The following is a 25,232-nucleotide window of genomic DNA, read 5'->3' as shown; positions in this document are numbered from 1 at the left end:
CTAATACCATCTTATAGAACTGCGCTGTCGATCAGTATTTCTTGTTGAATTATTTCTATTAGTTTTGAGAAGCTACCATGTTGCTAAATCTTGCTACTGTCATTTAAATACGAAAATGTAGGTATTCTGCCCTTCATTAGATACACTATGACATGATGGATCAATCCGATCGAATCTGATCGGATCTTAAGCTTTGCCTTGAGGTTGTTATGCTTGTTTGATTGAAGCAAAAGATAAGAAAAGAGCTTGAATCTGATCAAATTTGATTGAAGCTATACCGACTCGTGATATGAATTGGATCAACGCATTTTTTTATTCATAATAGTTGTCTGTGTCTTTCTAAAGAAAATTACTAAAAGAGCTTGCTGTTCTTCAGGAACAAATGGAGCTGTGAAAGGGATGCACGAGAGAACAAATCAACCTCCGGAGGAGTATCTTTCGCTTGCATCCAAATCCAACAAAGCATGAAATGGAATCCAGCGCACGCATCAATCAAGGCGACGGAGGAGGTATTCCACCTGAACCATCTTTGTCATAGGAATAACCCAGTCGCCGTAGAGTCTATAAACCACCATTGGATCGACCTTATAATTGGTGGCGTTGCTGCTGTCGTCCACCCTTTTCCCCAAGGTTACATCTTGCCCGAACACCTTGGCTTTCTCCTCCACCCTTCTCTTCACTGCATCTTCTTGGCTTTCAAAGGTCAGCAACTTCATCAAGGCATCCCTGTCCTGCACGAAGAACAGCAAGCGTCATATATTCTAGTGTATCGATCTACACAAACCTATAGACGATTAAATAGGTGGGACATTTTGACCTTAGCTCTAATTGCAGTGTTGTAATCTTGTGGGGCTTCTCTGTACTTCGCTTCTGCCACATACCTCCCGTAATGGATTCTTCTCGACAGGGCCTGACATAGCCAAATAGTACCCAAATTAGCTTCCTTTTCGCTTATTTCCTGTAAGCGCAGCAATTCACGTTCGTTCTTACCTGCAGGCACACGAGATCTGCAGCTGCTGTCGGTGCGTAGTTGCCATCGTCCCCTTGCGAAGTGATTTGTGGAAGCCATTCATCGAAGTACTTACGCCATATGGTGTTGCTGACATTGACAGATGCAGCAGCAGCATGCAATTCCTGCGATGGGTGCGCGCACAATTAAGAGTCACGGATGAGAACTGTTTGGGCCGACACTTGCAGAGAGATGAGGAAGATTACTTACGTTTGGGAAGTCGTAAGGAGGCACTGATGGCAACGTCATATGCTTTGGGAAAAAGGGGATCTCCACAGGGTTTTGATATCTTCCAGCCTATAGAACATTGATTTGCAAGTCATTCACGTTGTAACGTAGCAAATATTTGGAATCAGAAACGAACAAAAGTTAAGATCAGTAAATATCGTGCTTTAAATGCACACATTAACTTCGACACTGACAGCAAATATCAATCCGAGCAAAACAGAGAAATAATATATAAAATTCAAACTCCTAATATTATGATAATTATTTTTAAATTGGTTATCGGTAGGAAAGGATTTGAGTGGATGGATGGAGATGAGTCTCCGCAGGAAGGAAGTCAACTCCTAAGAGAAAACTTAGAGGAGCAAAGCATGAGAAAGGAGATGAATCCAACAGTCAAACCTTGGCCTGCACTGCCTCCGTCTCTCTGACGAAGAGGTCGACGAGGGACAGGGCATGGAATTTGGTGGCCCGACCCAAGTAAGAAGGATCATAAGCAGGGGCGTTGCATGGATACTTGGCCCTCTCGATGAGGCTGAACACTATGCTATCCTCCTCTCTCGTCAAGAACTTCCTCACCGATTCGAGCGTGAGCGCCGTCGACTCTCCTCGGAGGCGTCTACCGCCACAGACAGAAGAGAAGAGGAGGAGGACGACGAACCAGCACACGGAGAAGACAAGTCGAGATGCCATGGAGGAGTTAGAAGCAGAGAGAGAGAGAGAGAGAGAGGGTGCAAAGACCAAGCGTTCATATAAACGGGTTCCCCCCGGCCGGCCGAGAACAATGACTTCGCTTGGCCGAGTTCGTGAATGCTTCGGCTTTGACTTTTGGTAAAGTCAACGAAATTTGTCAAAGTTTGTGGTCGAATCTATAGAGAGGGCGAGCTGACCATTATATTACTTTTCATATTTGCAAATCAAAGTTTCGATTGACTTTTATATACATTTATCGAGGACATAAATAATCACATACTCTATGATTATTTGGGGTAGTCGAGTAACAGTTGAGTACTATTCTCTCATCCCTCCATTCATCTGTTGTTGGTTGCTGAACTTCGACTCGCCATAGGCTGTTTGGGTAACTTGAATTAATTGGAAATAATAATTTTCTTTAAATGTGTGACGTGCGTAAGATTCGAACATAAAATATTCCACTCCGATGCAATCCTAAATTTCTTTTGATTTATTGAGTTATATTTTTCTTAGCAAAAATGGATATACTGTTTAGGATCATTTTCGAAAATAATATAGCCTTCCTTATGCAAGTTATTACCCTCTATAATAAACTCAATAATTGGTAATCGTTTTAGAGATCTTCTCTTTCACCTCACATCTCAATCGATCAATCACCAACAATCGGTTAGACGTGAAAGCGAATTGGTCCCATGCAATTAGTTTAAATTTATTGGTGGAATTGCTAATCATCTGCATCGTTTATTTTTTTGTTACTACTAGTAAGTCAACATTTTCCAGTATGTTCATACGATAATATTTCAATGTGGTAATATTATCTATCAAGAAAAGTCAACCATTGCTAGAATACTTGTCAACGCCTCAGTAGCACAAAAGAGATCAAAAGGTGTTGCTTACACATGTAGAAATAATCTTGTGGTGAGGATAAAGTCAAAACACCTTTGATGGCACGTATCCGTGAAACAGATTTCCTCTTGCTATCTTAATAGCCCGATTCACAACTCTCGACCGACTTATGCTGATCTCCACCTTTCTCTGATGGCTTAAAGTTGACTTCTATCTCTTCACTTCTAGAGGGGCAGCAACTGACTCCACGCGAGAGGCTGAAGAATTTATATGGCTGTCTACTTGGATTTGGTCGTCGATAGTGCCGCATGCGACAAAGGAAGGAAAAGTCAGCGCCCTGAGGTCAATGCGCAGATTGCAGATCAAAAGCAGTTGAGACTTTTACCTCAAAAAATGACTGTTTGGCTATCAAGACAGTCAAAGCAGGAGGAGGATTCCAACCGCAGCAGAGCTTGAAACGAAGACATGGCAAAGCTTTCATCACGCCAAGGTAGCTCTGACTTTGGAACAATAAGGCCAGTGACCCCCCCTCCTCGTCCTCCCTTTCCTACACACTCGTTGGCAAAGCACCATTAATCAAGGTTTGTCATATCGTACCATATCGACGTTTCGACCCGGGCTCGGTACGGTACGACGTACCGAGCGATATACCGAGGTGTACCGAGCGATACACCTAATTTCATCGATTTAACCATCTGAAAATACCTGAAAATTAAAAAAAAAGTTAGGATAGGATTTTCAAGTTACAAATAAATATTATAATAGTATAAGTTTAGCAAAATCAATGTAAATTAGGTAAGAATAGTATCACATATCTTTTTCGGGCTTTGAGGTAGTCTTGTTTGAGGTTCGTATTTCAGCTCATTATAGATTTCAATCGAAATATCTACAGAAAAATCAGTTGAATTGTTAGACTATTTTGTTACAGATAAACTATAAAATTCAAATGAATTAAATAATCATATATCCAAATATATCTGATTGTTAATTCTACCACCAAAACGAACGATGGGCCTCCACGAGTGGTGGATCGGGGTCCTCGATCCGATACATATCAATACGATACGTTTGTTGGACCCAATCATGAAATTGATCCCATGATATAGTGTATTGATACACTGTATGTCATTGATGCATCAATGTGGTGCTGATCGTAGATTGATCGTCATGAATCATATTTGTTCGAGGCAGCTCTTGAGGCATATATTGGTGTTGTTCTGTATCATGCTGTTGCTCAGAGAAGGATGACCAACTATCACCATAGTGTTGTTGCCCATATGATTCTCCATAATACAATGGCTGTGAATATGATGAGTCTCTTTCTGTGTCTATATCATGTATGCTCTGTCGCATTTGTTCATATTCATCCACTGCCTTCCCCTTCCCCTTCCCCTTCCGCGCATAAACTTGACCAGTACCTTGTCGAGTTCCATGATCTGAATCTTGAGTGGCATGTGTAAAATATTGCTCCTCAGTCCATTCACCACCCTCAAGTTGTGTAGACGAGACTAACGACTGCCCGACATTATCGCCATCATCCGTCGAGGCACTGCTGTCCGTGTTGCTGTCATGTCTCTGGATCGAGCGAGAAAGAGAATGTGATTGTGAAGGTGTCTCGTCGTCCGACTCGATTCTTTCCAACGATGCAACTGATGCTACTGCCTTCCCCTTTGCCTTTGCACGTTGGGCGAACGAGTGTGACCGTTGGGTATCGGTAGTTCCTCGAGTAGTTTGACTCATACCATGTTGTAATCGAGGGGGATTTTCCACCTGTTGGGGTTGTGCTTCTTCTTCTTCTTCTATTGCCTCGGTGATAAAACGCGAAGGACGTTGAGGATCTCCCGCCTCATCAAGTAGAGGATCCTCTTAGTTCTCTACTGCTTTAACCCAATCTAACATTGGCTCTGAATCTTCGTTATAGAATTGGAGGTCAATGGGATCAATATCTGGTTCCTCTAGCTCCTTATCCAACTCAGCACATCGCAATTTTAGCCGCATGTTATAATGGACATATACTAGTTTCTCTAACCGTCTGTAGGAGAGTCTGTTGCGGACTTTTGTATGAATCAATGCAAACGTTGACCAATTACGTTCGCAACCACTAGATGTTGTTGTCTGTGAAAGTATACAAACGGCAACAGTGTTTAGGAGACTCAGCACATACCTCTTGATTAGAAAGTTCTTCCTCTTAATCTTCCCAAATTAGCCTCAATTGAATTCACAAATCGTTATTTTATAGAGTTTAGGAGAGAAAAGAAAAGTTTGAGAGAAAGTTTAAGAGAGTATAATGAAATAGGAGAGAGAAGATTGGTTTAAATAGAAGGAGAAAGGGCTCCAACGATCAATTTGACCGTTGGAGCACGGTAGCACTGCTACAGTGTGGTAACGGTCGATTTCGACCGTTACCGAGTGGTACCGGGTGATAACGGTCGAAATTTCGATCGTTACTGCCCGATATTACCCCGTATTGTTCGATACGGTTTTTTTTTTATGTACCGCCCGGTAGCGGGCGGTCCGCGTACCGGTCACCTATCGGATCGGTACGTACCGCTCATATCGGGCGGTACAATTCGGTATGTCAATCCTTGCCATTAATGGCAGCCTGTGAACATTACAGACCACGACGACATTTCTCTCTCCTTCCCTCTTCTGATTGTGGAAACATTAATTCTTGCAGTTGCTATCAATCGCATCAAGTCTGGTATTCTGCAACCAAAGCAGAAAGCACAAGTAGATTTCAATAAGATTCATCATCATCTACAGCACATCTTCGTTTCGATATTATAGGTATCACCACTCGAATTCGGAATCATGGTGAGTTGTAACTCATAATACTTACTAAACCCTAATCTAGGTTGGACATGCATGGGACTCGGACGGTAGTAGAGGCATACCATGTTTATGATGCCTCTGCACTCCCCACAAGCCATGGAGATCAGGACCACGGTTTTCTTAGTCTCTTGCTCTGTTTTGTGTAGCTGCTCTGCTTTCTTTCCCATCTTTTCTTGAGGGATTGTTGACATGTAGAAAGAAGATCACCAAGACATGGCACAGTGACCGGTCGCATCTTCAAAGAAAGCAGACATGTTGGAAACTAGAATCGCATGGCCGAAAATATTGAAGGTCACAATAACTATAGTGATCACCATACCATACCATCCACCCGCTTCTGACATGGGAGCAATGTGGTGCCACAACATTGCTGTCACAGGTTTGGTTCCACTTCAGGATCCATCTGCTCCATGCATTACTATCTGATTGACAATTCTTGATGAAGGGGCAGCAATAACTAAAGAACGGGATCTTTACCCGATGAAAGCTTCTCCACTTGATGGCTTCTGCTTCAGCTTTCCAATCCAGCTTAATGATTCACAAGAAGAAACGTTGTCGAAGGATGCTCCTGGAGATGGCTCTCTTCTGCTATGAAACTCTTGCTACCGTCAAAACGACAGCATCACAATCAATTCCTCCTGCAAATTCTTTTTCATTTAATTCTAAAAATTTAGGGAACAAAACATAAACACCGACTCCCACAGATGTGAAGACTCAATTGAAACTTTGAATCAGGTTAAAGATCCAAAACTCTGGCTAAGATGTTACCTGATACCTTTGGCAAATGTATAATTTTTGCAACAGTAGATGCTACACAGCAACAATTTTGTTGTATCATCACGGAACTTGGCGCCACAACAAGAATTAAATCAGCAATCAAATCCTGGAGTTTGCCAATTTGGAATCATGAAAGGAAAGAAAGATGTTTGCAGCTATAAAGAAGAGCGAACGATGCACCATTTATGTATATAATCAGGAAAAAAAAAATCCTTGCTTGATGCTGAGTTACTACAATCCTTAGACATAAACTTAACAAAAATGAAAGTGATTTATTATGTTTATCTCATATCAAGATGATCACCGAATATGAACCACATCATAAAACTCACATCTTGAACATGGTACAATTACAATCTATTCTTATATTAGTAAAGCTCACAAAAATCCACTGTTTCATTAGATTTATATTGATAAGACAAAAGCATCAAGATGCCAATGGCAGTGCAAAACCCTAAAGCACCACACAACAGACCTTAAGAAAATAACTTGAAATTGAAGACATCCCTCATCCGCAAAGGGACTTCGGGTAAAAGATATGGTCAAGTTGTGAATTTGTCCATATCATGTATTTTTTAGCATTCAAAAGCACACAATCATTCAGTACTCATGAATTTTATCCAATCATGTAAGATTTAGATGCATTTCCAGCTTATTTCCTAGATAAATAGAAGCATACCAAAGACTACTATATTCAGGTAATCGTATAAGTCATGGGAATGATCTCTCTGCCTATAACAATAAGATTGTAACCTTTAACCCTACCAAACCCACAATCTGCACTGGGTCTTCCTTTCTTTTTTAACTTAGATCTCCTTTTCTACTCTCATGTCTCATGGGAGCCCTTTCTGCTCTCATCTTCTATGAGATATTGCAATAGTTTGAAATATATATTAGAAAGATAGACAACAAGAACAAAAGCTTAGTTGACGGTCCGGACATGGAGAAACAAATCAAGAACGGATTTAATAATTAAATTTCAGATATAGTATTTGCTTAGTAGATTTCAGACAAGAAGAACAAAAGCTTTCAGAAAGTTCCAACAAATCCATCTATATCTTGTATTTCAATTTCTAAGCCACATTAAATGACAGTGTTGCACTCAAAATAGCACATATAGACCTTCTGTAGCAAAAGAATAAATGATGGACTTGATAAAAGAAGGTCAACAAAGTAAATGCCACTTAAGAGCTAAGAAGTCAGCACATTAAGGAGCATTTAATGTATACTAATAAGTCAATTCAACAAATGCCAACCCAGATAGCATTTGCTTACAGTCTCTTCCAATCAAACACCATTCATGGTAATACATTATCACTTAAAATGTGATGATATCTGTCTTGCAAAGTCACTTAGACTGTGTGGTCTTTGAAGGAGACAGCTTACTGTTCAAGGAGAAATGTGTGTAGTAAGGTAAGGAATCCAAGTCCGGTTGTAGGAGTCTTGTGCACACATTATGTAGTATTTGAATGGAAGAAGTAAATTCTTTCTTAAAAAACTTATTCTATGTGTCATCAAAATTCTGAATCCCTGTTAGCCTTAAATCTAACTTTAAGAAACATCTTTGTTATAAAAGTGTCCTTCCAGGTTATTGAACTATAGTAATCCTGGATCAAGAAAGCAGTGGTGCTGAATTAGTCAGACTTAACTGATTTTGAAGAAAATTGTGCAAAATATAGATAAGATAATATGTTCAAGAATTAACAATAGCAACAATATTTATCCAGTAAAACTGGTAGTGCTTCTATCTGCTTAGAGAAAAGATAAAGGAAATTTTAAAGAACTTGAGTAGGAAAGCCAGCATGGAATATTTTCTCAAAAATGTAAGAACATAAAGACAGGAACATATCTGTAGTCTGACAAAGGTGTTTAGAATCATGAAAAATGCAGGTAATTATATTCCTGTCCTCTACTAGCGTTCAGGAAAACAAGCAACACTAAGATGCACTTCATTTCTATCCATCATAGACAACTTAATTAAGGGAAGAGCTGTATAACCTCCTGAATCGATACCAAACTTAAACAAGCATTTACGCAATAGGAAGCAACTCAAAAAAGGACCATAAATATGTAAAGTAAATAAGCGTAAGTATAATAAAATAGTAAATGATTCTGAAGGACATCGACATTATAGCATCTTTCCAAATACAAAACACATCAAATAGCTGTAGAAGAACAAGGACTGGAATGACACAAATGAATTGGGTCAAATGATTATGAGCTAAATGGTAGGACATTGTCTTTTCCACTATAATGAAAAGATTTATAACCACCGAAATTCCCCCTGACAATTCCTTGTCATAGTCCATCAGGCAATCAATATGCTTCCCCTTCACGTTCAATGATTCAGTACTTGCTTTTTCTTCATCAATCATTCAACCAATATTTAGCTTTCTTTGAGCTTTTGTATTGTTGTTTTCTTCTTGTCCCCAAAAATGCTGTGGTTAAAGAGTCCATTTGGCAGAAGTTTCATGGTAAAAAGGGTGAAAAGGGTCAGTCATGCCTCATAAACTCATAAGTATAATTATAATAAAAAAATTACCACAGATCAATCAAATCTTATGTTAGCAAAGTTGACAATCTCGTTAAACAGGAGACATTTTAATTTCATCCCGTGGAAAACAAACACAGATTTTCCAATGAATTAACAATATCTGATCTTAAGTTCTATGTGGGTTCCTAAAAATTCAGTTCTGTCAACAAGATTTTCTTGGCATTGTAAAGGGCATAGATCAAAGAAACGACCTAAATTTATGAACTTTCTCTTCCTAAATTCCATTCCTATAGCTATAGCCATTCACATCGTCACATCAGAAGACAGGAATTTAGGTAATCTAATATGCATCAAGTTGGATATAATATAAAAGCACAATTTCACTCCCTAACCGAGAAAGAAACCATAAGAAGCTCCATTGTTGCCCGATGTGATAAAGCTTTCCTGTGACCAAAGGAATAAAGCCCTCCGTCGCATAACCAAAAGCAGACGAGACTCTTTCCTCAACTAGTAATGAGGTAGAACGTCGACCACGAAACGAAGTCCGACGACTTACCGAAGCCTTATGGAGCATCCACAGATTCATCCGACTTCCAACAGGAAAACCAACTCAATGATTGCTTGATGCATGCGTGCAGCAACCCTTAAGTGCATGCAATAAAGAAAAAGATATTAATACGAGAAGCAAGAGGACACCACCTCGAGATTATCGTAACCAATGGAACTGGCCTTCGAGTTCCAAAGATCAGTTCATCATCCATCTGCAAAGACAAGAAAAGCAAGGGAAGGAAAGAAGCATTAGTAGGAGAGTGAGGCGAGGCAAGGCGAGGAAGGCAGACAAGAAGAAGAGGACGACGACGACCGGTCAACAGCGATTTCCACAAATCCGAGTAAGCGGCAGAAGATAAAGACGGAAAGCAGAAGATAAAGAGAGGGAGGAGACGTCTGAATCTGCACCCATCCGAGCTCGCTCCCCGATGCAAATCGCCTTCAACGCAGAAGCCACGCTTCCACTCTCAGATCCACCAAGATGAGATTTTTCTTTCTCACCGTCTTCCTCTTCCTTGATTTCTTGCTTCCGTAGCTGTATCAGGAAAAATAGAAACCTCCAGAAATGGAAAGAAGTACACGACCACCATCATAACCGGATACGACACTCCTACTCTCTACCTCGGTAACCCGCCCATGACGAGACTGCTCAGAGACGAGCTGCCGACATAGAAAAAGAGCCTGCGCGCATGTCCAGCAAAACGCACCCTCACCTTTTTCCCGTCGCCACTCTTTTTACCACTTCCACACCAAGACACCACGATCGCCATCGGATGAAGAAACGGATCCGGAGATATCGGGATGACAGAGAGAGAGGTGAGCACGCAACAGCGATGGCACCCCGCCGATGCGATCGCCGCCGTGTGCTCACTCTCTTCTGTCAACCCCCCCAACCGCCCCGGACGAGACTCCACAACCCCCTTCCAATCGACCACAAACTCAAACCAAGACGAATAAGAAGAAGAAGAAGAAGAAGAAGAAGAAGAATAAGAAGATCCACCACCAAATAGAAGATGGAAGAAGAGGAACGCGCCCGTCCCCTTCTCTCTCTCTCTGCGGAACTCTTCCATTAGGGTTTCCGGCTACTCTCTCTCGCCGCCTCGCTTCATTTGTAGCGATCAAGACGTGATCGTCTTAAATGCCGCTGCTGATTCCTAATTATTTGTTGCGTATACAATTCGTCCTTGCGTCATACACGCCCGCGCACAGAGAGAGAGAGAGAGAGAGAGAGAGAGATCAGGATCACGCAGGAGAGGGAAATGTTCTTAGGGATTCCGGACTCTGTCGACCGCCGATTGGGCCGGGTGGGCACAGCGTACTTCCCAAGCCCTCACCGTGCACGTGCCTGAACGGCTCCCCGCACGCGACCCTGAAATCCACCGTCCGTTTCCACGACCGCTCGAATCGTGGCGCGATCACGCCCGCTCCGGAAGCCACGCCACGTGACGGCACCAATCATGGCCGCCCGACCAGGGGACGAGGCAAACGAGGAAAGTGGGCCCGAGCGAGACGTGAGATGTCGTCGCCATCGCGTTTGGCTCGGGAAACGTGGCGGAATGCAGGTCGTACGATCCTGTGGTGGGCGCGGGAGCCCGGTCGAGGCCGCATCGGTTTAATTAATTGGTCCGGTCTGGGTCGGTTGCAAACCGGTTTTCCCGAGGTAACGTCACCTCGATTGAACGTACTAACCAATTGCGTTGGGACACGTGTCAAGGACAGTACATGAGATCATCTCCCCACCAATTATCCTGTAGTACTTTGTTTAAATAAAAAATAAAATTATATATATATATATATAATTTTTTTTCCTTTTAATTTTGAGAGGATTCACGTAATATTTTTTAATTACTAATATTTTCCTTGGTGTTAAAAGCTCAGCATTTTTTTCTCAAATATGGTTAAAAACAAAACATATCAGGAATAAATGTGTAATTTCTCTATAAATATTAATTAGGAATTACATGAAGAAATTGGGCAGCACATAGGATTTCCAAGCCACCTTGAAGTACAGAGTAACTTGTATCATATTCCAAATCCTTGTACTATATTTAATGGAAAAAGGCATTGCATGACAAGTCCACTTCATGTCTGCATCCCCTTAATCCAATTGGACCAAATTATTGGAAGTCCAAAGTTCACTGCACCACACCTGCTAACATGCATACAACATGTTAAGAACAGTGGTTACCTGCATCTTTCAATGTTGTCTGATGAATACAATATTGATTGTGAGAGAGAGGAAAACATGTGGTCTATGTGTTTATTGATGACATGAACACATAGCTAACAAAGTGTTGTTTAGCTCCCACTGCAGCCTTTTCTCTTTCCAATATCAACAAAGTAATTTACTCAAATGTGAGGTTTAATTAAGCTAATTCTTTGGTAAACCTGGTGGCATAAGGTGGTTCATGTGAAAAATGCATTCTATGTTTCCTAATCTCCCATAACAAAAACTATTATTATGGCTAAATAGATCTTTGTTGCAGAGAAGATATAGGAAAAGTGTAATATTCTCTATTCTGATTCCATAAGGATACTAATTTGCTTTCACCATTTCCCTTTCAATGTTGCTTTAAACACTAAGTCTTTCTGTCATACAATCTTTATCTACTTAATACACAGTAATGACTTGATAAGCTCAAACTGGGAGATGATGCAATATATCTGTGCAATGCTCATTTTGATACATAACATTTTGTAATTGCAAAATTCACAAAAGTTAAACCTTTCCACATCATAGTTTTGGCTATTATGACAATGCACTAAAAGTTGGATGCTAACACTTACTTTGCATGGTTTACAAGTGCATGGATTTGATGTTGGTAGAAGAATGAACTGTTAGTCTTATTAGATTGTTACATGCACAAAGAGTTTGAGTTCATGAGAATATGGAGGAAGTGTTCAAAGGTGAAAACCCTACTGATCTGCAAGGCTTGAATATATGTAAGGAAGTAAAACTTTATGTGCATCTTTTTTTCAGAGAATGTGCAAATACAAGATCTAAGGAATTCATACATAGATCAACACGAGACTCAAAACACACTCAAATTTAGAACTGGTATGTGAATGATTGACCAAAAATTATCTCTAACTGGTATCAAGCTCAATTTGTAATAATCTTGATCCTTATGAGATGATCTATGTTAGATTTGTGTTAGCTACGTGCTTAATATCACTAATGTTTCTTCGATCGGCCTTAACTATCATCTTGAAGTCACGTCTGATTTATCATTACTTGAAATGAAAAGAAAACACTAAATGTTTGTGCGAATGAAATATAAAACACTGGAAACATATCCATTAGACCAAAGTTTTTGCGATTATCGAAACCGCACAAAATTGTAAACAGTAATAAAACTCTTATTACTGTGAAGAATCTTTGGTTGGACAAAAATTTTATGCAGAGATCACTGCACTAAAGAAAAAGATTAAAAGGGATCATTAGTAACCATTGGATGGATCTCATTCTTTAATCTTTGATGCAGTGCTTGTCCGAATCGAAATCTTGATAGCTGAGATCAAAGAAAATGCTTGATTACTAGTTGAGAGCTATTGATGATCTTTGGTCTGAAGGAATTCTGCATATATAATAATCTATCAGCATCAGTAAGGGAAGCATGATATGGACCTCTCCCTCAAGACACAAAAGAGTAGCAAACTGTAAAAGCTGACCGTGATCAATCATGGCTGCCCAATCTGGATTGGCATCTTCCCTGCCAGAAGCAGAAGACTAAGAAGAAGAGAGAGATTTCGCCGAATACTGCATTCCTAAACGTTCATTAACCTACTTCAGTCTACTCAACAGCTGAGGAAGAAGAGAGCGTATGAACTCTTTCCTTGAGAAAACTCCATTTACTGTTCGTTTACCTCAATGGTACAGTAGTTTCAGCAAAGCCTCTCGGAGAAGGTCTCTTTCTCCAGATCACAATCAGAGAGCTAATCATGTCTTCGTTCATCCATCCATATTAGTGCTTCATCCACTTGATGCACAAGTTGACCATCCTATGAATTCAAAGACAATGAGTGATGCCTGCATCCTTGTCTTCGCATGCCATTGTCCGCCTCCACCGAGCTGGAGGCATGCATATCGCAGACTTGCCCTAAACCCAAGGCTCTCATGGAAATCCAGCATGCATGCATCTCCTCTTGACCGGATTGCATGACACTTTCGTGGGGTTCTGAAACCATTTGCAGTTGGATATAGCAGAAGAAATGATGTGTGTCTGCAACTTTTCTCAGCCAAATCAATGAACACATAGGTCCAACATTTGTGATCAATATGGCAAGATATATATCTTCCTTTTCATTAATGTGACCCTCCCATCACTTGGGAATATGTGAAGGTTGTGTACAGTGAAAGCACCATTGAGACCGAGCCAATGAATAGACATCAAAATCCCTTAGGGAAGGGGAAGGCATCCCTTTCCTTACCTTCATTATGTAAAGAGCATTATTCTGTGCACTAAATCTCCTCATGTGCACTGCATTTTTCTCTGAGTGAAATGCATGTTTATATATATAACCCTCTCTCTCTCTCTCTCTCTCTCTCTCTCTCTATCTATCTACTTTTTAGGTTTTAAATCTCCTTCAGCTTCAGACCCTTCTGAGTTATCATTGATCCAATATATATTTATATATATTAGGGTATATGAGGATGTTTATGCTTTAATTTAGATAAAACAAGCTAAATCATCATCAGAATGCATCATCAAGTGGCTATTTGGATCAGTTGAAGTCAAAGAATCTTGGAATTGCTGTTTCACCACCACTAGTATCAATGCATACACACTTGTAATCCAGAAGGCAATCTCTATGTGTGATGGAGCAAAACATGTTTGGAAGCATATGTTGAAATTTGGGGCTTCTCTTACTAAAAATTAAGGCCTGTTTCAAACATTATTACTAGCCCTAATCGGCATGCTTAATGAAGATTAAGTTCATTGGATAGTGATTTAAATCAAACTCAATGGTGCATTTCTCTTCACCAAAAGGAAAGAGAAAATAAGTTGACATATTTTACTTTATAGGTGATATTGAGCTAAAGAACAAAGGGAAATTAAACGAAATTGATGAAAGGAATCGACTTTTATTGGATGATCTACATCAATCAATTAGTGGATGACCAATGGCCAAATTAATTGTGCATTGTATGCCTAGTGTGCAATAATTCTTTGTGATGGAGGATGAATGAATGTGACATGGAAGAGTTTGGAGGCTAACACTCTTGATAAAGACATCACACTCATGAATAAAGACTGAGAATAGAAGAAAACTCAGCCTAGTTGATGAGGACCAAAGGATGAGTGAGACTACACTGAGAATTATGTAGCATTGGAGGACTGTCAAAGTCAAGAAATAGCTTATGGATGGATTACACATTTGGAATTTTGTAGGGTAGAAGTATGAGCTAAAATTAGTCAAAATAGGAAGATAATATATTTGAAATACATATAATCCACTGAGAAAAGAAAATTATTGAACCCTTGCTTGCTTCTGCTATGTGGAAGGCTTGCTTCCTTCTCTTTCTGGTGTCTCAACCTTTGTGTTCAAGAACTCAGAGAACATGGATGCTCCTGTCAAGGAAAAGGAAATATGCATGCTTGCAGCTTGGCCAACTTATCTGGGTTCCGTTCACTGATCACTGGACATCTGGGATTGTGGTGGCCATGCAGAATGAGCGTCTCCTTGTCTGTATCTCATGTCTGATGCCTAGATATTAATGCATGATGATGTTCTTGGCTGTGGCTGCATTCTTCCTTGTCACTTCAACAATGGCATAACTTGATCCTTCAGATTTCTCGAAGGAGGTTGTGCTTGCTATGTGAGCGAGAGAGATTCGTTGATGTTGCTATGGATAGCATTATTATCACTCATGAAAGCGAAACAGCGAAGGAATTTTAGAACGTGGAGTCAATCTCTGATCGATAAACTATGAGTTTGTGGTGGTGTGGATGAATGTTAGGTTCTCTGAGAGAGTGATTGAAGGTAACAGATGGATGGAGTCAAATAGGATACGTGTGGATCGTGTTGGAAGACATTTCTCCTTCTACCTGGCAATCATGGAGAACACTGGGAAAGATGCTGCTTCTATTGTGGTCTATAATGATACACCCACCGCCATCTCGTAAGCGATGCATTAAGGTAAACAAAGACGACCATCTTGTCCTACTCTACTCCGAGATGAATCCTTCTCGGCTCAAACGCACCGAACGAGAGAGGAGCAACCGATGAGCTCGGCTCTACTCGTCCTTCGAACCAGGTGTGCTGACCAGGTTCCTGCGTTCCCCGGTCTCCGCCCACTGGAAGTGTGCTGACCTTCTTGTGTCCTGTTACTGTTTGATTCGGGTAGTCTGACGATAGAAGCGTGGAAGAATGAGGAAGATGATGCAAAGAATCCATCTTTCTTCACGGGTACGTATTCTGGATAAAGAGAAGACGGATGACGAGCAACAGCTGCAGAAGGCCCCCCACAAATCCCATGATTCTCGCGGTATGGTGATTCCAAGTTCTTGCTTCGAGCGTTGACGGAGGAGAGTAGCGGTAAAGATCGCGCCTTTCCTGGGATGGTTGAGTCAAATTCTCCCCTTTAACTGAGAGAAGAGATCAGAAGAGTCGGAGCTACTGTTCGATGGCGAGATGAAGTTCGTTCTTTTGATCGGGAACAGAGGAAGAAGAGAGAAGGGAATGGGGATGGAGGCGGAAGAAGCCGATAGGGAGGTGCGGAAGATGGTGCTCGGGAAGTACGAGATGGGGCGCGTCCTGGGGAAGGGGACCTTCTCCAAGGTGTACTACGGCCGCGAGCTCAGCTCCGGTGAGAGCGTCGCCATCAAGGTGATCGACAAGGAGAAGATCCGCCGTGAGGCCGGCTTGATGGAGCAGATCCAGCGGGAGATTGCGGTGATGCGCCTCGTTCGCCACCCTAATGTGGTGGAGCTCCGGGAGGTGATGGCCACCAGGTCCCGCATCTTCTTCGTCATGGAGTTCGTCCGCGGCGGCGAGCTATTCGCCCGCGTCTCCCGCGGCCGCTTGCCCGAGGACCAGGCCCGCCGTTACTTCCACCAGCTCATCTCCGCCGTCGACTTCTGCCACAGCCGTGGCGTCTCGCACCGGGACCTCAAGCCCGAGAACCTCCTCCTCGACGAGCACGGCGACCTCAAGGTCTCCGACTTCGGCCTCTCCGCGCTCCCGGAGCAGCTCCGCCACGACGGCCTGCTGCACACTCAGTGCGGCACCCCGGCCTACGTGGCCCCGGAGGTCCTGCGCTGCCGCGGGTACGACGGCGCCAAGGCCGACATCTGGTCCTGCGGTGTCATCCTCTTCGTCCTCCTAGCGGGATTCCTCCCGTTCCAGGACGAGAGCTTGACGCGGATGTACGGCAAGGTGTTCAAGGCTGAGTACGAAGTACCTCCATGGTTCTCCGGCGAGGCCCGCCGCCTTGTCTCCCGCCTCCTCGTCGTCGACCCGGGGAAGCGCATCTCTATCCCGGCCATAGTGCAGCTACCTTGGTTCAAAAAGGGATCTTGCCGCCCACCGCCCATCCACATCGCTCCGCCGCCACGACACTCGGATGACGAGGACACAAAACCAGCGACGCCGAGGTTCTACAACGCGTTCGAGCTCATCTCCTCCATGGCCACGGGGTTCGACCTCTCGACCCTGTTCGAGAGCCGGCGCAAGGCGGGGACGGTGTTCACGTCACGGTCGCCGGCGGCGGCGATCGTGGAGGGGCTGGAGAAGGTGGGGCGGGCCCTCGGGTTCGAGGTGGAGCGAACCAAGTCGTACAAGGTGACGATGGAGGGGAAGACGGAGGGGAGGATGGGGCGGCTAGCGGTGACCGCGGAGGTGTTCGAGGTGGCCGCCGGGGTGGCGGTGGTGGAGTTCTCCAAGTCTTCCGGCGACACCTTGGAGTACACCAAGTTCTGCGAGGAGGACGTCCGCCCGGGGTTGAAGAACATAGTTTGGACATGGCAGGGCGACGACCCAACCTCCGCCGGCAGCGGGTGACCGGCTTAAAGGTACCTCGAGATGACCCGATCCCAGACAGCTACCAGCGGCGACGAGTATTAGTGGGTAATAATTCTTAATAATGACCATGTAAAGACATGTAAATAGATGATATTATGCCTATGTTTGTGATTGAAGGGGAGGGGGGGATAAATTCTGGAACACAAGTATTCCTCCAAGAAGTTACACACAGATAAATGTAGGGTAGCGACTCCGTTGCTGTCCTCTGAATTCATGCAGTAGGACTATCTCAAATCACAACTGGATGAGCACTTCTTGTTAACGTAACCTGCTCATATGATTAGTCTTCGGCAGGCAGATGAGGAACAATACAATAAAAAAGTTATGTACCAGAGAGGATGTAAGGCAATGAGGAATGGCTAAAGAGAGACAACACACGGCAGTTATTTATGGCCTAAGATTTGTTCACGAGTGTCCAACAAGTAGACTCTGACTTGCTCCTGGGCAACTTAAAGCCCAGAAGGAACTACAGGGAATTTCAACTTTGGTTATTGAATGGATCAAGTTGCAAAAGGTGGCTTGTAAAGGCACCTCATGACCATCAGGCCGGAAAACAATATGGACAGGGCATGATAAGGAGTGAAATATTCATACAAAAGGCTTATCATAATCCTGACCCTCTGGAAGAAAAGCAGCAACTTGAGCTTTTCTTTACTTTCTCTTTTCAGAACCAAAAGACAGGCGTTCAAAGCTTCGGAGAAGGGGTTCATTACGGCTGCCTCTGGCTGCTGCTGCTGATCTGGAGATGGATGATGACCTGGAATCTATGATGGGCTGCTGAACTCTTTGGGCACTGGCAGGGCGACGGCTGCTAGAAAATAACCTGCTTGTTCTGCTATGTTGAGTCTCACTACGCTCAACAGATGAACTTGGCCTGCTGCTTGAGAAAATAGCCCTCTTGGATGTGCTCCCACTGCGAGACGATGGACGGACTTTCTCCGACTCAAGCTAAAATTAAAGGCAAAATGGGACTGTTATAGCATTGACAGGAAATAAGGACATATAATAAAAGGAGAACTATTCTGAATCTTCTTAAAGCAGCAGGTTTACTACATGTGCAAGCATGCAGTCCTCACACCCAACCCAACTAACCATCCACAAACTAAGACCTGTGTGTGTGTTCACACACACACACACACATATATATATATATATATATATATATATATATATATATAGAGAGAGAGAGAGAGAGAGAGAGAGAGAGACTTACCACTTCCTTGGATGACATATGTGCATCATCCGGTATTTTGTGCTTGGAGTGTTCACCATGATGACCAGAACCAGAGGCATTCCTTCTAGCAAATGCTTCGACCGCACCTGAGATTCTATCACGAACCTCTTGCCCAACTGATAGAAAAACCGCATGAATCAGCAGGCCAATTCATATATTATGCTTCCATTAGTCCTACAAGGAAACAAAACAAACCAGAAGTTCTTTCTGCCCTTTCCATCGATGGACCAATAGCTCCACTTGTTCTTCCATTTGGCTGGTGCAAGGAACTGGAATTAATACACAAACAAAACGACAGATCATAGTGATGTATAACTCTTAAACACATACCCGTGTTCGAGGATTAGTACCAATATGAGGATGCTTCAGAATGGTCCAGTCGAAAATATAATCAAACTGATGCCCTACACAACATTGGGAGATGTATGTAAAGCTTGAAGGGCACCCCATGACTTAAATTAGCTACTTCTAGTATAAATATTCAACTAAGAAACGACAAATAAAAAAAGGAAGCCATCAAAACATAATATTTGGACTAACCTTCTCGAATATATAGGTCACGGAAAAGCCGTTTCAGGTAAGAATAATCTGGCTTGTCCTCAAATCGCAAGGAACGACAATAGTGAAAGTAAGATACAAATTCTGATGGATATGATCTGCAAAGTACCTGATTCACAACAAAGATTGCACAAAGTTTACTTTCACTTTTCTCATTATCCAGTAAGATGCAGTGGCAATAGTTCATCCATCAAGTCATTTGAAAGAATATTCACAATTACCTCCACTGAAGTAAGCATCTTTTTTTCACTAATTTTATCATACTTCTGCTTTTTATTGCCAGCTTTAAGCCCTTGCCAGGGAAGGCTATAGTCAATCAAATTAACCAGAAATTAGGAGTAGGAAAAGTAAAGGGAATCACAGCATGCTAAGTGACTATTCAATGAAGAAAGAGAAGAATCAGTCTTGACCTTCCTCTTAGGAAATACATAAGCATATAACCAAGAGATTCCAAATCATCTCTCCGGCTTTGCTCTGCACACAATCATGATAACTTCAGTAAGAGCAAGCACAAGCTGAATAATATAAAATTGTTACCAATGTCAACTGTCAGGCTGATAGATACGTACCAACCCCAAGATGTGTATTAACACTAGCATACCGTGCTGTCCCGGTCAGGTTCTTGTTCTCCCTGTAAATGAACAAAATATGTATCACATCCAAGTAGAACTGATCAAGAACTCAAAAAGATCATTTATGCTAATAAAGACATGGAATGGAGAAATTACCAAAATGTATTATCAATACAACATGCACAAGAAACATAAAATTTGGCGTGTATTTGTAAAAGATATCACAACAAATTCTACAGGAATTAGAACCAACATTAGAATTCTAAAAATTTACTTTCAGTCATAAATCGACCTGCTTGCACAAAGAACTTGAACACATCTACATGTTGCCTTGAAACAAAACATGGTATCTCTGACAATAATAGTCAAAGTTCTTAAGGATGTGATGAGCACACCCATTCTCTAACACCTATAAAGGAACCCCATTATTTCTCTCAAAAGTAAATTCCACACACATCCCAGAACCAGCTGATCCATGACATGCTCTGAGTAGAGGAATCAAGTCACAACGTATTCATACTAAAAGTTATTATTTCATTTTTGCCCACAAGATTAGCACAGACAATCATAGCCTTTATTTTAATTTTGGTGGACGTGAATGTTAGAAGCAAAAGTAGCAGAACTCATCGCTTATAACAAAGACAAGGTTGTTAGTCACAAAAAGGCAAAGATGAAAACAATTTTCAAGCCTATCTAGGATGATATTAGTGATCAATCCTACAATTACTCCTAAGCATCCTTATGTTAGACAAGCAGATATGAAAAGTGTAGTTGAGTAAAATGTTTCATTCTGTGGAGATAGGAGAAAATCTTAGGATTAGCATGTCAAAAGCAAGAAACAGTTACCTGTATGGAATGTGCTTATGAGTCTGAAGATCCCTATATTTCTTTGCAAGGCCATAATCAATGATGTAAACCTGACATTAAAAGCAAATGTCAAATAAGAAACAAGAAAAAGATAATGCCAGAAGTGGAATAATGAAATTTTTGTTTAGAATAAAACTCTAGGCAATCCAAGGAAAATTTTGTTCCGAATTTTTTGTTTCTAAGAGCATTAATGAAGACATGCCAGAAGCAATACCACACTAGAAGTCATTAGAATATAAAGTTGCTGCAGCATAACTTCATAATAAAAACAGCTACTCAAAATAGTAACCCCATCAATCTTCACATAACTAAGAGATTCTAATGAAGAAAAAGTATAAAGAGAGATTATGACGTATGACAATAATTCCATAGTAGTCAGAACATGCTTAGCAAGCAAAGTGGTAAGTAATACAGAAATTCTGGATTCGATATGGTGACTGGGGCTCGTAGCAGCCCAATCCACCGATTCTCCAGGTAATTTATAGTCCAGGCTTCAGCTCAGAGATGTGGGCCTTTGGAACCATATGGACTTGGATTACAAGTTTTCAACAGGTAAAGAATCAGCACAAAGCCACCAGTGCAACAAGCAGTAGTTGAGTTGAGGTGATGATCCTGCCATGACCCCATGACAAGCTCCAATATCTGACCACTGTTAAGCTCTCCATGTTTTTCAGATAATGTCTCCCTAAAAGCTAAGAGTTTCCTCCAACACTTTTCCACCACCACCTTGTGATGCACAACTCTACCTTAATAGCCATGATAGAATCCTTAAACCTAGCAATTAAGTGATCCCTGACACAGTTTTTGCAATGCACCAGTGAATCAGAAGGGTCATTGCCAACCAATTTACAAACAAAGACATGGAGCATAGGCCAATGTCTAACCTTGTCCAATCAGCCAATGGAGAGGAAGGACTTTGATCTAGAAGAGTTTATATCACCAACCAGACTAATCTGGCCATCAGGCCCACATCTCACCAATTTCCACCACTTTCTGGTTACAAATAGTTTTCCAGCCTGTTTTAAAAGGTCCTTGTATGATGATCTCAATGGGTTCTAGTCTTGTGACTGATCATAGCCATTTGGCTTAGTTTTGAAGACACAGATCCAAGCAGGTCCTAGTTTGATCCAAGAGCCAATGCTGATTTAATGAAACATAGGGAAGATCGATGTTGGAGAATACCATGTCAGCTTTTTGCCAAATCCATCAGTCTCTTGCCAGCCCCAGCAACTACAACTCCCTCATAGCTGTACCATCCTTGGTTATAAACCTATGAAACTTCCTCTCTCCAGTGCCTTGGCCCACGAGACAGGGTCAAGTCAACTGTGAAACCATGCAATTTCTCAGTGTGTGCTAACGCCTGTGAAACATTGCCATCAACGGTGTAACTAATGCATCAATATTAGTTCAACACTTTCTGAACAAAGAGCACACATCCAAGGTCCAAACATAGCTGGTTACTATGGAAATCTAACCATTATTTTCATGTGAACTATCGGGTGCAATGAGATATATAAATGCAGAGTGAACTTCTATAATGTATCTACAAGTTGGCTTTCTCTAGTTCTACAAAAGGAACATACTTTCTGATTCTGCAGTAATTTCTTCATAAGATTTATCTCAGGCATAAAAAGGCCAATAAAGGGTGACTTTTAACGGCCGAACCATTTAATCTAAGCATCAAAAGCTTAATCTATTAAATGAACAATAAGCATTACCACACTGCAAAAACAGAAACAGTGCCTAAAAGAATAGAATATTATAGTCCGAATTTGAAGTCCAGACAAAAAATTAATCATAAATGATACAGCTTTACTAGCACTAAGGTATAATCCTATCTGTCTGAAGTGAAAGAATCAGAAAGAAAACATAACATGACTACCCACCTGATTTGCTTTACGACCAAGGCCCATAAGAAAGTTATCTGGCTTTATATCACGGTGAAGAAAACCCCTTGAGTGCATATATTCCACTCGATTAATCTATAAAAACCAACAAGGACAAGTATTATGGGAATTCTTCTAGAAAGCAGGATACTAAAGTCTCACTTTAAAAATATTACACTTTATATTTGTAAATGTTAAAGTTCCAATAGAAAGAAGCAAAAAAATGATATGCAAACCATTTGATCAGCAAGCGTTAACACTGTCTTCAGTGAGAACTTCCGGCTACAGTAGTTGAACAAATCTTCAAGACTAGGCCCAAGAAGATCGATGACCATGACATTGTATTCTCCTTCCACACCAAACCATTTTAGGTGTGGAATTCCAGCTTTATTAAAAAGGCAAAACCAAAATCATCACCAACGTTGCCAACCAAACAAAAGTAATCACAACTGCTGGTTAACTTACTTCCTCCTTGAAGAAGCATATACAATTTTGACTCATAATGAAGTTGAGGATGCTTGGCTTTCACCGACTCCTGATATATCAGAGTTCAAGTAGTAAATTCTATGAAGTTTTCTGTTGCAGCACAACACAACTAATGCCACAAAGACCAAAATAAGACACAAGACAAGAAAAAATATCATTATATTCATAATCAAATAATGAAAAAGTAAACAAGAAACTTGTTGATACTACAACGATGACAACAAACGAAGATGATGAAAACAACAAGGACAACGATGCTGTAGAGAGCAAATAAAAAACTTGTTGATGAACTATAGAAAACAACTATCAGGAAATATTTTACAAAACAAATCCATAAGCATAATTGAAGTTTTCATGTTTAACAAAGATGCAACTTTAGGAAGGAACACCTCAATAAGCACAATAATGGAATACCAAATCACATGCTAAATTATATGTAATACATATCAAAGGAAATACAAGCATCGGTTGCACGGCATTGCTCCATCATAAGGATCAAGGATCGGTTGCACTTATAATTGGGTTCCCTTAGATGTCCTTCCACCCACTTACATAGGCTAACAGTTGTACATGCAAACAGATCTAGAGTTCCATTTCAACAATTATGGCCGCAAACCTATTGAAGCTCAGATAATCAACGTTTCATCATAAAGCTTTTGAGAAAAGTTTTGATTTGAGATTCAGTTTTCAACATTATTAAGTACATACCAACTTTATTGCGACTTCCTCTCCACTTTGTATGTTGACACCTGAACCAAATTCCCCAGTGGAAAAAACCTTAGCATCAAATCAACTGTAATAGAAGCAAATAAAAACATACAAGCTCACATCGGACACTACCCAAATCAGCTAAAAAGACAAAATAATACAACAGACCTAGATGGAGCTCGCCAAAAGATCCGCATCCAATCTTTTTGCCGAGCTTAAATTTTTCACCAATAACGTGCTCCATGGAAGATTCCGACAAAAAATTCACCGCCACAAGAATCAAGCGATACTAAAGTCCTCTATATCTCTAGGCTCATCCAAAAAAGACACTTGTTTTCAGCGATCCGCTAGATATCTACAACCACAGCCAAAAGGAAACCCTAAAATTGACTCTATCAGCGCCCAACCTTCCCAGCTTTTCCAGATCCTGGACACCTACATTCCAAGAAACCGGAACCCGAAAGCACCGGGCAACCGAATCCCCCTCCGACCAAAAGAATCCACCCAAAAAAGCTCTACCGCTCCCTTCCGAAGGCCACGTCGAAGCAAGAGGCGTCCGTCTCAATCTCCGGCGCCAGAAACGACCCCAAGCCCTAGAAGATCAAGATCTCCACCGAGACGACAGATCCAAACCCTAGCCCGTTCTCGAAGCGACGATCGGCTCCTGCCGCACGCGCATCATCGGATCAACGAAACCTTCGATTACGAGAGGCGACGGAAATAGATAGAAGGGAATCGACGATCGTGGGATCGATAAAAATTTCCCCCACGATCCCCGCAAACTTTGTCGCGATCCAAATAACAGAAGGGGGAGACGATGCGGAATTGGGGAGACGATGATGCGATGATATGAAGTTGGCGAAAGTGTGGCTTTATTGGGATCTTTTGCATATACACCCTCTCGATGTTTGCCAATTACATATTCACTCGTATTATATAATATTATATATATATATATATAAAATAAAAATACAAGTAAAGAACTATGGATGTGACAATAAAAGAAAGCAGATGAGCGACAAATTTCAAGTGATTTAGTTGCATTGATGGAAGAACAGACTGCTACAGTGTTTTAATTGAATGGATGTGACAATGAACCCTTCGAAGCTGGATTGCTTGTGATTCTGCATTGGCTGATTCAATTCAGAATGATAGCAGCATACAATAACAAAGAACCATCCGCCACCAATTTTTCCAGGCGAATTAAATAGATTATGCTGATGATTAAATCTCGGATACAGCTTCGACGACTTATCATTCATCAACAACCAGTCAACTAAAATTTTATGGAATAGTTATGTTTGGGGGGAGAACAAAGATGAGCAGTTTTGAGTAAGTCATCGTAGAAACATGAAGAGATGGACTGCATTATGGGAGAGGGTGGCGTCTCCCAGACGTCGAACACGTTCGCCTCACTGTGCAACGCAAACAACCGGTCGCCACCGATGGAGAAATCATACATGGAACCACC

General features: G+C 41.5%; 3 protein-coding genes and 1 long non-coding RNA gene across 21 annotated transcripts; 1 reads left to right on the top strand and 3 right to left on the bottom strand.

The window, feature by feature from the left end:
- Positions 1–375: 375 nt before the first annotated feature.
- LOC135623006 (chorismate mutase 2-like) lies at positions 376–1,970 on the bottom strand. Its single transcript, XM_065125454.1, has 5 exons — positions 1,637–1,970; positions 1,220–1,306; positions 991–1,134; positions 818–910; positions 376–731 (listed from the first exon to the last, which is right to left on the bottom strand). The coding sequence occupies exons 1-5, from the start codon at positions 1,925–1,927 to the stop codon at positions 489–491; spliced, it is 858 nt and encodes a 285-aa protein (XP_064981526.1). The 5' UTR covers positions 1,928–1,970; the 3' UTR covers positions 376–488.
- Positions 1,971–2,720: 750 nt separating this feature from the next.
- LOC135623005 (uncharacterized) lies at positions 2,721–10,729 on the bottom strand. Of its 17 annotated transcripts, none has more exons than XR_010491238.1 (8): positions 9,834–10,728; positions 9,576–9,637; positions 6,374–9,519; positions 6,083–6,243; positions 5,925–6,008; positions 5,668–5,840; positions 3,159–3,659; positions 2,721–3,054 (listed from the first exon to the last, which is right to left on the bottom strand). It is a non-coding gene; the product is annotated as an uncharacterized LOC135623005 (long non-coding RNA). The 17 variants fall into 17 exon arrangements; XR_010491233.1 differs by having other exon boundaries at positions 9,739–10,726; XR_010491235.1 differs by having other exon boundaries at positions 9,576–9,960; positions 10,047–10,726.
- A 4,778-nt stretch (positions 10,730–15,507) lies between these two features.
- On the top strand, positions 15,508–17,668 carry LOC135623004 (CBL-interacting serine/threonine-protein kinase 5-like). The gene is made up of 2 exons (XM_065125452.1): positions 15,508–15,684; positions 15,775–17,668. The coding sequence occupies exon 2, from the start codon at positions 16,062–16,064 to the stop codon at positions 17,427–17,429; it is 1,368 nt and encodes a 455-aa protein (XP_064981524.1). The 5' UTR covers positions 15,508–15,684; positions 15,775–16,061; the 3' UTR covers positions 17,430–17,668.
- Positions 17,669–17,806: 138 nt separating this feature from the next.
- Positions 17,807–24,610, bottom strand: LOC135583333 (casein kinase 1-like). Of its 2 annotated transcripts, none has more exons than XM_065125450.1 (14): positions 23,930–24,610; positions 23,762–23,802; positions 23,033–23,102; positions 22,804–22,952; positions 22,568–22,663; positions 20,661–20,731; positions 19,812–19,873; positions 19,653–19,716; positions 19,464–19,548; positions 19,225–19,351; positions 19,015–19,088; positions 18,880–18,940; positions 18,664–18,800; positions 17,807–18,398 (listed from the first exon to the last, which is right to left on the bottom strand). In XM_065125450.1, exons 1-14 carry the CDS (start codon positions 24,003–24,005, stop codon positions 18,102–18,104), a joined length of 1,410 nt encoding a protein of 469 aa, XP_064981522.1. In that variant the 5' UTR covers positions 24,006–24,610; the 3' UTR covers positions 17,807–18,101. The 2 variants fall into 2 exon arrangements, with proteins under 2 accessions (XP_064981522.1, XP_064981523.1); XM_065125451.1 differs by having other exon boundaries at positions 23,762–23,846; positions 23,930–24,608.
- Positions 24,611–25,232: the final 622 nt, after the last annotated feature.

Source organism: Musa acuminata, chromosome BXJ2-9 (genome assembly GCF_036884655.1).
Source record: "Musa acuminata AAA Group cultivar baxijiao chromosome BXJ2-9, Cavendish_Baxijiao_AAA, whole genome shotgun sequence".
NCBI classification, from domain to species: domain Eukaryota; kingdom Viridiplantae; phylum Streptophyta; class Magnoliopsida; order Zingiberales; family Musaceae; genus Musa; species Musa acuminata.
Note: the sequence above shows the minus strand (reverse complement) of the source record. Positions and strands in the feature narration are given on the sequence as shown.

Bases quoted from the DNA above. Each gene is read 5' to 3' on its own strand.
- LOC135623006 (XM_065125454.1), bottom strand. From the start codon at position 1,927: ATGGCATCTCGACTTGTCTTCTCCGTGTGCTGGTTCGTCGTCCTCCTC. The intron at 1,307-1,636 runs GTTTGACTGTTG...AATGTTCTATAG, and splicing joins CGGAGGCAGTGCAGGCCAAG to GCTGGAAGATATCAAAACCC. The intron at 911-990 runs GTAAGAACGAAC...TGGCTATGTCAG, and splicing joins CAGATCTCGTGTGCCTGCAG to GCCCTGTCGAGAAGAATCCA.
- LOC135623004 (XM_065125452.1), top strand. From the start codon at position 16,062: ATGAAGTTCGTTCTTTTGATCGGGAACAGAGGAAGAAGAGAGAAGGGA.
- LOC135583333 (XM_065125450.1), bottom strand. From the start codon at position 24,005: ATGGAGCACGTTATTGGTGAAAAATTTAAGCTCGGCAAAAAGATTGGA. The intron at 19,874-20,660 runs GTAACTGTTTCT...GTTCATTTACAG, and splicing joins CATAAGCACATTCCATACAG to GGAGAACAAGAACCTGACCG. The intron at 19,352-19,463 runs GTAATTGTGAAT...GTTGTGAATCAG, and splicing joins AGATGCTTACTTCAGTGGAG to GTACTTTGCAGATCATATCC.